This window comes from Dendropsophus ebraccatus, chromosome 9 (assembly GCF_027789765.1).
Source record: "Dendropsophus ebraccatus isolate aDenEbr1 chromosome 9, aDenEbr1.pat, whole genome shotgun sequence".
Lineage (NCBI taxonomy): Eukaryota > Metazoa > Chordata > Amphibia > Anura > Hylidae > Dendropsophus > Dendropsophus ebraccatus.
Genome location: NC_091462.1, coordinates 85,825,727 through 85,842,147, shown reverse-complemented (window position 1 = coordinate 85,842,147; position 16,421 = coordinate 85,825,727). Strand labels below are relative to the sequence as shown.

Sequence of the window (16,421 nt, the reverse complement as noted above, 5' to 3'; positions counted from 1 at the left end):
ATTTAAAATAAAGTGCAATATATATAATATAGATAATTTATTTTAATCTGGAAAAATCTGGATTTATTCTCCTGGTGCTGGTTAAATATGTTTGCAAATTCTTATTGCAAGAGTTCCCATTAAACCATGCTAAGCAAATACCAGGTGTTTGCTTAAATCTGTATGCGTTCCTTTCCATGATGATAGATCATAGAACTAGAATGCTAAATGGGCATTGTATTTAGGAAAATGTGTATATTTATCTTCACAGACTGATTTAGCAGAAGAAAGGCTTCGAAACAGAAAGCAGAAGAGAACGCAGAGAGAAACCATTAAAATCTACGTCCTGAGAATTTTTCTTAACATTATTGTCCTCACCGTTTTGAGTTGCTGTTTCTATGCAATCTATGTGGCTACCGTCTATTCACAGGAAAATAGCAATGCTGTGAGTATCCATCCATAAACTCAAGGTGTGGCAGAGGTCAGACGATAAGGGAAAAAATTGAACTCTGAATAAAAGGGATATTCCAAACAGAATTTTCTTTTACTCGGGCTGGTGTAAAGTAGGAAAAAAAAATTGTCAACTTTCTTTATTCTCCCATCACTGCCATTCTCATTGTGGTCCAACTGCATAACACTGGGGTCGTTGTTGGTTCAAGGAAGTGCCCACCTAGCCAATCCGTGGCAAAGGCAGGACACCGCTGTGGCCAATGTTTGACTGAGAGCAATTATTGGTGCCACCACACAGAGCCCGGAAGGTGCTATGCATTGGGACTGGATTCTGTTAGAATGGTGGCCTGCAACTGTGTAGTGAAAATAGTTGTGTTGGATGTGCTGGCCAAATTACTTGTTTTTCTAAAAAAAAATAATAATTAATTGGTCAGGGTCTCAGTAGAGAGTCGGGAGAAGCATGCAGTCACTTTCTTGCTAGGGGCTTAGGAGTTAAACTGGCCTTACACGTCCAATAAATGTTAATTGAACCCATTGATTTTCAGCAGATCTGGCCAACCATCTAATGTGTATAGCTACCTTCTGCCAGTTATTGTACTTAGAATTCTAGGTACTGTCCATTACCCTCATGCTATCTTCTGTCTTAATAAATGTGTGTGAAAATATGACCTAATGGCTTTCACAAATCTTAAAAACAAGTTCCCATGATATTCTATTCAGGTGTACGATCTCATAACAATGCTGTCTAGCAAGTTATAGTCAAAATGACAAGTTCACTGCAAATTGTAGCCCTCCAGCAAAGAATAGCTATGTAAATCATAGTATAGTGTAAGCCAGTATGACTTGAAATTGAAAACCGTTTATTTTATTTTAGTTAATATAGTAAAAATATGTTTTTGCAAACCATTACATTACATTGGACAGGATCATTAAATCATGAATGTATGAAAATGGGCAAAAGCCGAACTATTAAAGTTCTGAGAATAAACTTTATCAATCTGTGGCAAATTTGCACCGAATTTTTGTGCAAAGAATGAATCTATAAGAAATCAGGATGAGAAGACATTAACATGTACTTTCACCCCAATTTTAGATGAGCACTCAGATAGATGACCGGCTAAACCTGCTGGTGGAGTATCTTCCCTCTATTGTAATCACCATCGCCAACTTCATCACTCCAATCATCTTTGAAATAATAGTACGATATGAAGACTATTCTCCGGCCTTTGAGATCCGCTTTACTCTTATAAGGTGAATAAAAACTCCTCCGATTATGTTTGAGTGACACAAGTAATATGCTTTCTTATTTCTGATTTTAATAGTTATGTGTTTTGTTGTCCGATTATACTACAATGTAGTCTTCCGCACATATCTACCTTCTTAACAAATGACAACTACTTCTCTGAATGTGCACAGAAAGTACTATCAAATACTGTAGAGAAAATGTTAGAACAGCATCATGGTCCTAAATTTTGTTTTCATGAGAAATGCATTTTTGCATGCCAACTACATTTATCAATGAGCAGCCCCAGGCATCGGAGCATTTGTTTGCTTCACTTACACCATTCTTTATGTGGAGGTTAGGATTTGCACACCTTTTGTGTGTGCAGTGCTTTGTAATCTGAGTCTGACTGCTGGGCAAATGAAAGTGTCACAGTGCTACCATACTGCTTAGTATAAGGTAAGGTATATGGGTACCTTTTAGTATAAGTGGGGGGTCCTGGTAGTCAGATTCTTAGTCATTGGACAGTGATAGCACTTATTTTTTTAATTTTAAACTTCTCATTTTTGAATTCAACATTTTTAAACTTTTTCTAAATATTACAAACACTCAAATACTGAAGAGGGGCATGGAAACAGTAAACACTAATAGAAGTCTTAACAAATGAAGCATAATACACCTCAGAGAGAGGAATTATAAGAACTAATGCAGTAATTATAAGAAGGATTATGGTTGTAAAAACCTGGGCTGTGGAGTCTGTAAAGACACTATTACATGGACTGGTAATCTGCCCAATTAAGCTGAATTAGCAGATTGTCGCTCTGTGTAATAAAGACAATATCAGCTGAAGAAACATTGGCTGATCGTTGTCTTATTAACAAGTTGAAAAATCATCTGCCCCCGGCTGCACATCACTACGATTAATACTGATGCACAGCAAACTGCTGATGAATGTTTACCATACCTGTCCACTCTCTCCGCAGCTGCCGCTGGAACTTCTGAGCAGTGTTACAGGTCGCTCAGCCAATCACTGGCCGCGATACTGTCCCGTCTTGGCCAGTGAATGGCTGGGCAGGCCTGTCAACTCAGAGACTGGCTCAGAGGTTCCAGCAGCTGCTGCAGGGAACATGCAGAAACTAGACCAGCGGGGAGCATGGACAGGTATGTATAAAGTATAATATTTTACATAATGGCAATGCTAACAATATATATACAGCCCTTGATGCACAAATATTGCATTTTGTAAGCTGCTCAGCCACCAAGCTTCGAAGTGGCAGATTCGCAATTGGTTAACCGGATTGTCGGGCCGTGTAATACTATCCTTAGCCACAGTATCAGGCTCCAACTCCGACTCATAAATGGCCAATTAGTAGCAACGAATTAAAATATTAATGATTTTTATCACCATCTTATAAGTAATCAGACCACTGAGCGCTTACACTAGATTACTATACAGTTGTTCTCAACAAATCTAACTTTTCTGAACCCTTAAAAGTAAATAGGTAATAAACGCTGCTATGCAATTTATAAGAAGACATCTATGAATTTGTTTTAAGAAAAAGTATTGCCTCTGTTAGATCCTTCGCATTAATGCCCGCAAATCTGATCTCCACAGCCCTGGTAAATGCACAGATGGAACCTATTAGATGGAAAAAAACAACTCTCTAATTCCTGACAGTTCTATTAAAATGCTATGGAAATGCTCTGTAGGCTGAGGTAGAGCATTTAGAGTAGCAGCTTTCCCTGGCAGACACACTACCCTGCTCAACGGTCTGGTATCTGGCGTCAGAATATTCTGGTCACAGTATTGAAATTGCACGTTTTTTTTTTGTTGTTTTTTTTTTTTTTACATGTTTGAACACTAAAATATTTCCTTGTTCCTTCAATAGTTGTTCCATGATCTTGTCTTTTCCAGGTGTGTGTTTGTCCGGTTGGCCAGCATTGCTGTACTACTCATCTCTCTGTTGACTAAAATTACTTCCTGCTCCAACCAGGCTTGCCAGCCTTGTGAATACAACTATAAAGACTATCCAGTAAGTTATCCTTCCTATATCAATGTGTAGTGTAGATAAAGAGGTTATAAAAGTTACAGTATTTGGTTTCATATGCTATTCATCTGTGATGAGGTCCGACAGCTAGGATTACTAACTAACTACTAATAGTTTGCTTGCTATTGCAGTTCCGGCCCAATAATGGAAATGGGGCCAAGCTGCAGTACCAAACATTCTATATGTAAGAGAAGGCTGCTGTGTCATGTAACCTTATGAAGGGGGTCAGTGGGTGTTCCCACAGTCACATACACTCTAATTATACAATGAAGGTATATAACGGTGGTGGTATAGTTCTGAGAAGCCCTTTTAAAGTGAATCTGTCAACTGCAATTCATGTTCTAAACTGCTTACGGTGTTAGGTCCAGGAGACTCATCATACCTTTCATTTATCTGTCTGTGCTTCTAGAACATAGAAAAATGCTTTTAATTTCTGCTATAGAGTGTCAAAGGGGTGTTTCCAAGCCTCTGAGGTATTGAGGTCTTTAATGCCTCCTCACTCCTCCAACCAGTCTGTACCTGCTTGATTTGTATCTCCCAGCAATCCTGTTTTCAAATTTTATTTTTGCTCTCTATAGGAAAACATTGCAGAATTAAAAAAAAATATTTCCACTAAACAAATTCTGTGGGGGGATTTTGGTAAAGTGAAGGATGCCATTAAAATGTATATGCTATTAAGGGTACTTTATTATTTTTGTCTTTTTCCAGTGTTGGGAAACCAGAGTTGGGCAGGAAATGTACAAGCTGATGATCTTTGACTTTTTAATCATCTTGGCAGTGACCATATTTGTAGAGTTTCCAAGAAAGTAAGTTGTCTGTCTGTTTTTCCCTCCAGTTGATCTGCTTCTTCACTTAAACATTTATTCAGGCAGGTCATACACTTCAGTGGCCATACAACTTAGCTGTCAGCTGAGGGCATGGCCAGGTATACATGTGTATTCATTGGTAAGAGGGGAATAAGCCTTTGGGAACCAAGGATCAGACGCACAGAAATTCAGCATACATGATCGTTCTTTCCTCCAGCTACTATTGTGAAAAGAGAGAAGGGACACCTACATAGGCTACCGACATGGAACTCCACAGACACCACAGCATACTGCATAATTCTGATATTGATTTCTCATAGCATTGTGGCTTTTGTTAATTGTGTTTGGTTACCTTTACGATAACTACAATGGGATGAACACCTACCATGAAAAGAGCATAGATGCTAAACATGATAACATAGGTTTCCCTCTTTGCATCTTTACAAACCACTGATCAGACCACATATGGAATATTTGTGTACAGTTTTGGGTACCTGTATATAAGGAGATGGCTGAACTGGGGGGGAGGGGGGCGTGCAGAGGAGGGCGACCAAGGTCATGACAGATTATCAAGCTTGGGGTTATTTAGTTTACAAAAGAGAGGTCTTACGCTTTATGAAGTCAGATGGCTTGCCGTTGCTATATATATACATTTTTCTTTTCTTTTTTTTAAGGTTACTGGTGACAAACTGGTCATGGAGACCATTTCAGTGGTGGGGTCAGCAGGAATTTGAGATTCCACAGAATGTACTGGAGCTGGTTTACGGGCAAACAATCTGTTGGATTGGTGCTTTTTATTCCCCACTTCTTCCAGCTATAGCAACGCTAAAATATTTCATAATATTTTATGTTAAAAAGGTAAATGAACAAAATATTATGGAAACATGGAGGTTACGTACAATGTACCATTAATGGAATAGTCTGGTTTAGAATGCCCACTTTTATGTACCTATAAAATGGTATCTGAAGTTTAGTGGGTTATCTAACAAATAATTATATGTAAAGTATATGTATGCGTCACCGGCTATAACAACCAGGTGACCCTGTTCACTGGCTGTAAAACCCTGGTAAAATCAACACTTTGTGAAAACTTCCACTCTTTAGTGGTGTGTGTGTGGCAGGGTGCTATTAAGACCCACGTATCTGTAAACCAGTCTTGCCTAAATCCACAACCCGGTGCAATAGACTCTGAAATCTGGAGCAGATATAGATATTTACCATGGTTAACACCCCTCCTCACCCTGCCACTACTCCCTATCCACTTATCACTGCTTTTAAAAATTGCTCTATTATGATCCTTATAACATTTTTGTTTTTTGGTCTATGGGGCTATTTAAGGTGTCATTTTTTTGCCATCATCTGTACTTTCTAGCCCTTGCTCTTACATTGTTTACTGTGCGAGATTATGGGCGATTATGTGTGTGTATATATATATATATATATATATATATATATATATATATATATATATATATATATATATATATATATATATATAATATATATATATATAACATTGTGACAATCTGGGGGTTACTCACTCGCTGGGATCGCCATCTCCTGGGCCTGAGACGGTTGGCACATCACAAATTGCAGTCCAGTCGGTGCTGTATGCTTTGTACTGACCTCAGTCAGCTTTATTTATCCGTTCAAATAACACAAGACCTAGGCAACACTGCCAATAAAATAAAACCTGGGCTGTCTAGCCACTGACTACACATTGCAGCTTCCCTAGCTGACTTTCTGAGCCTACTGCTCCACTTGACCAGGTACACTGGTCTCACCCAGACTTCTTGTCTGCAGCTCCCACAGGCCTAGCACTGCCTGTGTTCTCCCACCTGGGAGCCATCACCTGGGAAGCTCTAGAGTCTCTAATAGAGGTCCACCAGGTGGTTTCAGAGCCTCATTAGCTCTAAGGCTGGAGTGGAGTATCTGGACCAGGAGCTCCACCTGAACTCCAATTCCCACTCCAGAGGCATACTCTTACAGCCCCACCATGCCACAATATAAATATATATATATATATATATATATATATATATATATATATATATATATATATATATATATAAAATATACGAAAAGGTGTGTGATTTTTAAACTTTTAATATTGGAAGGGATTTTTTTTTTTTTTTTAACTAATTTGTAGATCCCCCTAGAGAACACCTATGAGCAATACCATGATATGATTAATCATATACAGATCAATGCAGTACCTATGTACTGCATTGCTTGATGTTTTCTTTGCCTGATTGCTTCAGGCTCCTGATGGGAGCCTAAAGCAATCGCCTAGCGAGGGACATCGTCAGAGGAGCATTGCTAATGCCCGGGGCGATAAGTATGATGGATCACCCAGTTTTGACAGCGACATTGGTTTGTGCTGGCGAATAGCCAAGGTCCCCGGCTAGTGATAACTGATGGGAGCAGCACAGTACAGAGGGGGCTCACCTCGTAAGCCCTCTCTGTACCTCCTTGACGCCACTATGATAGCTGGAATTTATAACGTGTTAAGGGGTTAAACTTGTCATCTAGGCTTAGAAAAATTTATCTGCCTTTTTCCAGATACAGCACCACTCTTGTCCTGAGTTTAGGTGTGGTCTTGCAGCTCACTTCCATTGAAGTGAATGGAGCTGAATTGTGGGCATGGGAGAAGTGTTGGTTTTCTAGCTGTGCTTTTTTCTAATTTTAGATGGACCCGTCTAATAAGTATCTGGTGATACTGTAGGGGGATGCAGCTTAATTCCCTGAGAGTACAGCAGTCTGTGGCGGTCACAGTAGAGATGCCTGCGGTCACAGTAGAGATGCCTGCAGAGAACTGTCCAAAGCAGACAGCGTCTTTATCACTGATGTTTCTGTGCACGCAGGCATTGGTTGGTGACCGGTTCACCCAACCTTACCTGCACTGCCTTATTTATAAAGATGACCGGACCATAAGAACAATAAAGCACTTTTCCCCTCTGCCATTTTGTCTCGCACCCCCTCCTGATTGGCGCTATATAAATAAGTTATTATTATTATTATTATTATTATTATTAGACTAATAAAGTTCTTTTTGTTTTGTTTTTTTTATCATTCCCTATTCCCTTCTCCAGATTACTTTGATGGAAAACTGTAGACCACCAACTAGACCTTTCCGGGCTTCCAGTTCCAATTTCTTCTTCCTGGTGATATTACTGATCGGCCTCATCCTCGCCTGCATTCCTGTGGGGGTTGGAATAGCGCAGTAAGAAGCACCATGCCTTTAGACTTTGCACTTGCACAAAAAGACTTATCACAGAATTCTCATGTCTTTGTTTTAACCTGCAGGATACAGGCTTCTAAAGCATGCGGCCCCTTCATTAACTACAATACGTCATGGCAAGTTATACCAAGTACAGTGGAAACATTTCCAGAAGGCCTGAAGAAGACCATTTATGTCCTTACATCAGAGTCTTTTGCGGTTCCATTTTTCCTGCTGACGTGGTAAGTCTTTTGGGAGGGAATTGATCAAGTATTTTGTACCAGTTGTCTTGTGCATTATTTTTTCTGTCTTTGACTTTTTTCCTTTTTACCATGCTTTATTTTTTAAGCTTAAAAAGAGGTGTGGCCTTTTAGACACATTTATCATGTGTGCCTTTTTGAAAAGTTTCAACTCTTTTAAAGGGCTACTACGGCAATGAAAAACTTTATTGCCGTCTTTTTGTACAAATAATAATCATGCTATTCTTACTTCCCCACAATCCCCCAGTGTTGTCCTGCAGTGTCTCCGGATCCACTACTGAACGATCCAGCCACCACATCCGTGAGAAATTTGTCTCGCAAGTGACAGCTTAATCAGCCAATCACTGGCTGTGGCTATGTCCCATCTCAGTCAGTGATTGGCTGAGTGGGCTTACACTGCCAGGGCAAGTCTGTCTCGGAAGTGGCAACAGCAGGGATCCGTGGAAGACCCGTAGGCACCAGGTTTAGAGTGTTGCTTCTATAGGTACCCAGAAGAGTAAAGGCAACCTAAAATACAGTGAGAAATCATTGTGTTTGCGATCTGGTGATATTTATTAGATGATATAGTAGACAGTACTAATACAATCTCATGCTCTTCCTCTGCAGTTTGGTCATGTTCTATTTCATTGCTCTGGCTGGAGCCCATAGGAAAGTAGTGGAGCAGCTGCAGGAACAGCTGGCTATGGTAAGCACTGAATGCATTCTCACACTGCCAGTATAATAAATTTGTCATAAGTTAGCTTCTGTGTCGAGTGTTATATAGTTTAGCTAAGTAGCTGTTGTCTTTGTTTTTTTTGTTTTTTTAGGAAAGCAGAGACAAAATGTTCCTGATCCGCCGCTTGGCAGAAGCTCACAGTAGTCACTAGCAACGTTATTGGGAATGAACTCCACAAAACTGGTACTACTGGTACAAGAGGCCACAATACTCAGTGGCCAAATGTTACATAAGAATGCACTTTATAAACTGCAGGGGGAGTGTGTATTAATATCTAACAACTAAATGACCCGTGTGTAGCTTGTTTACAGGGAAGCTGTCCGCCTGTCCGTTAATGCCACAGGCTAGCCTCTGCCCGGCTACTACTGGATGACAGCTGTCTCCCTATTATGCAGAAAAAGAAGGCTGTCAGTAAGTGGGGGGTATATTGGGGGAGCCTACATCTCGAAAATACTTCAGACTTCCATCTCACACCACTAGCATTGGGCTACATTGATTAAACTGTGAGTTTTAGGAGACTACTGTCTGTTCATACATAGGTGATATATCTATGGCTGCATTGATTTAGGCTGCACTTAGAAAGAGCAACCTAAATAAGCTGGCGGGTTCCATTAAAGCAGGCATGTCCAAAGTCCGGCCGGAGGGCCATTTGCGGCCCGTGTTCCGAACTTTTACGGCCCCCCAGGTATCCAGCTTGCTATTATCTGCCTGTGTTATAAAGCATATAGCATGTAGCATGTAAAATGGTCGGCCCTCGCACATGTTCACTTCATCAAATTTGGCACTCTTCGAAAAAAGTTTGGACATGCCTGCATTAAAGCATCGAAACTGCATTTAGCTTCATACATCACAATGTATGTTTATTTATTTCACATTATAAATGTGTACTTTTTGTTAGACGGGTCCCCTGATAGTTGATCTTAAGGTGTCCTGGTTCTGGGACCTTCACAGCTGTAGCCTGTGGAAGAACTCTGCAGCAAATATTCTCCTTCAATGCCTCGTAGTGTAGGTAAAATAAAGCAGAGACTGTCCGTGAGGGGCCTTGTGGCTGTTTTCACTTTGCATGGCAGATCTTTGGCTACTTGGCTGTACAGAGAACTGCAGCCCCCTTCATTTGAATGGAGCTGCTCTGCAGTTTCTCTTTACAGGGACAGTCTGCCACCTGCTGGACTGTGAAGAGACTGCAGCTCCAAATCATTGGTTTGGTTCCTTGATTCTCAGGATCAGCAGTCATGTGACCTCCACCAGTCAAAGTGATGGCACATTCTAAAGGCATTTTAAAGTGTGTGTTTTTTTTTTTTTTTTTTTCTAGACCAAACAACCTCTATAATAAAATGTGTATGGGGAATGTCACATAACTTGTCTAAAGAAATATTAGAAGTGCTAGTCGTTTTTACTTAATACCTGTGCCCAACAAAGTGAACAATTGAATGGGGAAAAAAGGAGTATTTTTGGAGCTACATTGCTCACTAAATGTTAGACTGTATTTTAAGCAATTTCCCAATGTAATTGTTTATTTATTTTACAACTTGGGTATATTTTTGTAAGGGGTTAAATTACTTCAGATTTATTAATGTCTATGCATACAGTACTTTCATCTGATAGCTAAGCTGCCATTGACCTGCTGCTCACTATACTGACCGTTATAACGCTAAAATAAGGCGCTCAGCTGGGAACATGTAAGATGGTGTGAGGCCTTCAACTCCTTGTGTTCATAAAGCCTATGGTTAGCAATCTGTATTTTTCTAGATTTCCCATATGACTGAGAATATTTACTTGGTCTAAATTACTGGGAAATATTTGTTTGTTTTTTCTTTGCACTTTATGTAGTGTATGCTGTGTCTTTTCTATGTTTCTGGGATGTGTGATACATTAACATGTTTTACAGTGAAATAACATGAGGCAAGCCATGCACAATATAATGGAATACTGGAAGATAAGAATAAGCCATTATTATGTTTTCTTGGGGATTCATTTTTTGTTGTACTTGTTGTGTTGTAGTTTAATATTTAGGTTTTTAGGTTGTTTTTTTTTATTATTACAAGTACTTTGTCTGCCAAAGAACATTATTGTTAAGGTCATAAAATAAAATATATTTAATATTGTCCTTGTTGTTTCTTGTATAAATTCATACTAACCCCTTAAATGATTGAAAGAGGTTTATAAATCATGTAAAAAAGTAACTAAGTATTACTTACCTTGCCACTGACTTGAACAGTCTGGTGTGATAGAGATCACAGGTAGTTTAACCAGCCAGAGTTGCAACAATGAGCTGATCACCAATGGATCCTTTGGATGTTCTGTGGGACAACCCCATCAGTATAAACATCCTAAAGGCCATATTAGAAGTCAATAAAAGGAAAAATCATAGGCAACCTAATATTGCATCAGTCTTCTATGACTTTTATAACCTCTGCGTTCACATAGCATGTGACATGAGTTTCTATCTACGGAAGCCCAGGTGGCTCAAAGTTCGTAGTTTCGGTGCATGCGCAGTGCATATACTCTGGCTATCCACCGTTTAGTCAGCAACATGGTTGACCAGGGCTGGTGCACAAGCACAGAGGGTCAATAGAACAAGCCTAAGCCACAACCATAGCGGATTTAACAAACAAATTAATGATCTACCTGAACCTTATGTGATCAGGGTAAATGAGCTGTAATACCACTAGATGGCGATAAATGAATAGTCAACCTGGAAATTTTGTGAGCAATGTAACTAAAGTATAATACCACTAGGTGGCAAAAAAGACCTTACACAAAACCAGACGCATATATACAATGTAAACAAGTGTTAAGTATCCAAAATAAAATTAATACAAAAGGACATGGAAAAAATAATTATATATATACGGTGGTACCTTGATTTAAGAGTGTTTTGGTTAAGAGCTCCCGGTATTGGATGGGAGCGCGAATGGAGGAGGGGCATGGCCTGCATAGCGGGGTCTACAGCCCTGTACTCTGACGCAGAAAGCCTCCCTCACCTTCCAAATCATAGCAGATCCACTTCAGGCTGGGGTTTACATCAGGGGACAGGACATAGCTGTAACCCCTCTCTCTCTCTTCCCGGACAAAGTGCTGCATGTATGTGCCCACATCTGCCCTGCTCATTCCTTATGCTCCCTGCAGTCTGCCAGTCCTGATTGGTCCGTTCTGAACACACACCCATTCCCCATTGCTGTCATGTGACCACACAGACCTCTGACAGCAGCCCTGCTTCTCTATTCTAGCCTGTTGTACTACACTACTGCATTATGGGGATCTGCAGTTCCATCCTGTATCTACAAACTGCTGCTGTTTTATCAGGGTTATGCAATCGGGGTTATGCAGTTACTTTACATTTTACTCCACATGCTGGGTGCTATACTGTACAATAACTTATATCATCACATATTCAGCTGTTTCTAAATGTTTGTTTCATCTGTTCTACATGTTATTAAGAATATAAAATCATTATTTTTGGGGTGTGGAACCAATTGTTTGCATTTCAATGATTTCTTATGGGAAAATTTGCTTTGGTTTAAGAGTGGATTTGGATTACACGCACAGTGCTGGAATGAATTATGCTCGTAATCCAAGGCACCACTGTGTGTGTGTATAATATAATATATTATGAAAAATGATATTATAGCCCCTTGTCCCTGCAGAACATTGCATAATTGTACGCCCAGAGTATGGTTACCTTCTGTGGATTTTATTCCACTGCACCAAAAACAAGTACAGACTGAAGGGTCTGCTGATAGGAAAGCCTGGGTACACAGCAGACTGAGGAAAGCTATGCAAGGAGCTGGTCACATGGGCATGATGTCATGCGAGGTCCTTAAGCCCACTTGAAAATACTTACTACCAATAAATAATGATCTTCTCTAGCTGCCATTACATTGTTGGGCAGCCCACCATTGCACAGACACAGTATCAGCCGAGGCCTTTTCTTGTCACATGACTATATGCAATACAGACAAATTGTCGTTCAGCTCAGATTACAGGAGACTGCAACCGAACCTGGAGGAGAAGCTACAGCCAAAATGATCTGCTGGATGAGAGACCATCAGGCAGGGGCCAGGGGTGTAGCTAGGATTCATGGGGCCCCATAGCAAAAAAAAAAAAAGACATGTACAGGGCACCCGTCCTCATACATATGGTGCTGAGAGAGCTGAAAGTGTTTAAATGTTCATGGGTGTTTACTGATACAGCCGTGTGGCTGCATTTTTGTGAAGATTTAAACACAGTCCGCTGTGCAGCTTCACGCTCTGTAACCTCTGTGGATTGCAGAGTGTGGGAATAAGCCCTTTTATTTGATTCAAGATGAGAGGGGAATCAGTGAGGGTTTTATATACATATTAGAGGCCCTCTAATATGTATATAATACCCTCATATAAACTCCTCTAGGGCTAGGTTCACACTGCATTTTTCTGTTTAACGTATATGTTTTATGGAAAAAATGGATGCAACTATGTGTCAGTTTCTCCATTGACTTCCATTATTAAAAAAAAAAAGGATCGAAACTGATGTTTTTTTTTTTTTATTTTTTTTACGTAAAAAATTGTGTTGGCCATGTTTTTCTGTCCATTAGATGTAACAATATAAAATTCATATGTTGAACAGATAGGAAAAACGCTGTGTGTTTATACATATTAGAGGGGTTTATTTGAGGGTATTATATACATTTAGTATATAATACCTACCCATATACCCCTCTGTTATAGTGGTCTATCTTTTGCTTCCTAGATATTTATACAGGTGGTGGGATGATCACATGTAGGGATGGTCTGAACCAAGTTCGGTTCGGGTTCGTACGAACCTGAACTCTCGGTAATGGTTCCCGCTGTCTGTCCGCTCCGTGCAGCGGGCGGATCCAGCGGGAGGACCGCCTGGAAAAAAGGAATATAGCCATAGGCTGTATCCCATTTTTCCAGGCAGTCCTCCCGCTGTATCTGCCCGCTGCACGGAGCGGGCAGACAGCGGGAATCCGATGCAGAGCGTGCGGGTTCGGACCATCCCTAATCACATGATGCTTGACCACGTCGCAGATGCTGTCGCTTGTTTTACTAACGCTGATCACCTTCTGGAGACGGCTGCAAGGTAGCTGACTGCTGAGGGAACATGAACTTTCTAGATGGACTATATAACATTATGCAGGTATTATAGGCATCCACAGCAAATGGCTTTTATGCATTTAGTTCCATTTTCACAAGATTCTCCCAAACCTCAGGGATGAACCAGGACTTGGAAAAACATGGCTGCTTTTATACACAATTATACTTTAAATAAATTGTGTATGGCATTGCAGCTCCATCGAGGTGAGGGTGACTGATCTCAAAACCACAGAGTTGTCCTACCTTTGTGGGAGCAAGCAGCCATGTTTTTAAAATTATGTATAAACCCATTAAAGGGACAGTGTCACATTTTTGATAATTTGTTAATGAAAAGTAATAAGTATAAATAAGTCTGGATGTTTTTTTTTTTTTTTTTTAATGTAGTGTTTCAGTATTTTTTTCTAAAATGTATTGCTGCACAGGGGGCTGCCATGTTTATAGTGTCTGTATGTGACGTTATTTCACGACACACACACAGACACTATACGGCACCTCCACATCATTGAAGTGAACCGACTGAGTCCGTCTGGTTCACTTCACTGGAGGCTCCGTCACTGTGTACTGCGCATGTCCATAGACATGCGCAGTACACAGGTGCAGTACATGGGGCGGGTGGCGGCGCCATTTTCTTGAAGTCAAAGGACGAGAACCGGGGAGGAGAGACCCCCATCATCCCCTCACCTCCTCTATCACCCCCATCATCCCCTGTATGAGAGTGCATGTGCGAGCTGCCTGTATGAGAGTGCATGTAAGTGCTGCCTGTATGAGAGTGCATAAATGAGCTGCCTGTATGAGAGTGCATGTACGTGCTGCCTGTATGAGAGTGCATGTGCAAGCTGCCTGTATGAGAGTGCATGTGCAAGCTGCCTGTATGAGAGTGCATGTGCAAGCTGCCTGTATGAGAGTGCATGTGCAAGCTGCCTGTATGAGAGTGCATGTGCGAGCTGCCTGGATGAGAGTGCATGTACGAGCTGCCTGGATGAGAGTGCATGTTCGAGCTGCCTGTATGAGAGTGCATGTTCGAGTTGCCTGTATGAGAGTGCATGTACGAGCTGCCTGTATGAGTGTACATTAAGGATCAGCAAATGTGCAGCAGTAGCGAAACCCTTTGCTATGCTCGGCCGTCAGCCGGCTGCATTTGAGCTCCACTTCGGGTGTTAGGAAAAGCTGGATACAGTCCTGGGAGAAGTTCCCTAGAGCTGTAACCAGATTTGCTAGACACCTGTAGCGGAGCTCTAATGCAACCGGCTGACGGCCGAGCATAGCAAAGGGTTTCGCTACTGCTGCACATTTTCTGATCCCAAGTGTACAGGCACTAAGTGTACATAAGTGTACTAGGCTTCATTCTTGTAGGGCTACTAACTACTAAACGGGCACCTGTTGTTAGAAAAGACTTTTGCCATAGCAATGAGACATGATACAGTAAATCTAAGTAGAATTTTTTTTTCAAACTTTTATTGAGGAACCAAGGTCTTTGTGAAGTATACATCAACATTACAAACACATCAGTATAAAAAGGCTAGAGCAAAAAACCCAACCAATCATTAACCCCTTCAAAACAAAGCCCTTTGATGCACAAAAGTCCGGGTCAAATTAATGTAATGTTCCTCTCCGCCTTCTAAGAGCCATAGCGCTTTTATTTTTCTACCTACAGGGCTGGTTGGGGTGTAATTTTAAATAATCTCTAGTTTTTATTAATATCATATTGATGTAGCAGAAAAATTTTGATTGCTTTTTATGAATTTTTTTGTGATATATAATTAAAAAAAAATCAGCAATCCTGGTGCGTTTTTTTTTTTGGTTTCCGTTTACCGTGCGGGAACAATAATGTTATAATTTAATCGGTCAATTCCGCAAGCTACGATATGTAATATGTTTATTTATTTATATTTTTATAATGGGCAAGGGGGTCTTTTAATCTTTTATTGGGAGGGGGTTTATAAGGGGTGTTTTAATAACTGTAAAAGATGCAATCATTAGATTGCATATACTGGTCTATGCTATGCCATAGCATAGCACAGATGAGTGTTATCGGCGATCTATGTATAGAGCCTGCCTGAGAGCAGACTCTATACATAGATCAAAGATCCGACAGGACGGAGGCAAGGTGCTTACCCCCGCCTGTCGGCACATGCGATCGGGGCCCCGATCGGGATCCCGATCACTCAGTGACAGATGCTTGATCTGTCACTGACTACCTTAAATGCCGCAATCGCGGTAGATCGCGGCGTTTAAGGGGTTAATGAGAGTTGGCTGCGGGATCACAGCTGACTCTCATTACCTGCAGGCCCCCGGACACAGATGAGAGCGGGAGCGCAGCGACTGCAGTGCTTCTGTTCTCATCAAAAGCAGGAACGTGTATATATACATTCCTACTGCACGGGGTATGTGCAGTAGGAATGTATATATATGTATTGCTGACGTGAAGGGGTTAAATCATGCACATAATAGAAGGTACTCTTAATACAGAGTAGTATAACACAGCCTGCTTTACCCACCCCAGTCTTTGAAATACACCCAGCGTCTTGCAAGGACGTAGGGGGAACATGCCTCCACTGCTGGAAGCAGCTGTGATGCTGTCAAGATCTGAGGCAGGTTTGGGGGGGGGATAATTATGGAAACGAG

At 40.8% G+C, this 16,421-nt stretch overlaps 1 protein-coding gene across 1 annotated transcript in view; it reads left to right on the top strand.

The window, feature by feature from the left end:
• Positions 1-10,775, top strand: part of TMC7 (transmembrane channel like 7) — a 44,218-nt gene extending 33,443 nt beyond the window's left edge. The window contains exons 8-16 of the mRNA XM_069983755.1: positions 251-424; positions 1,523-1,680; positions 3,567-3,684; positions 4,408-4,505; positions 5,180-5,363; positions 7,598-7,728; positions 7,812-7,967; positions 8,592-8,670; positions 8,792-10,775. Coding sequence (XP_069839856.1) covers positions 251-424; positions 1,523-1,680; positions 3,567-3,684; positions 4,408-4,505; positions 5,180-5,363; positions 7,598-7,728; positions 7,812-7,967; positions 8,592-8,670; positions 8,792-8,851 — 1,158 coding nt within the window. The 3' untranslated portion in view covers positions 8,852-10,775. The remainder of the gene's footprint in view (positions 1-250; positions 425-1,522; positions 1,681-3,566; positions 3,685-4,407; positions 4,506-5,179; positions 5,364-7,597; positions 7,729-7,811; positions 7,968-8,591; positions 8,671-8,791) is intronic.
• Positions 10,776-16,421: the final 5,646 nt, after the last annotated feature.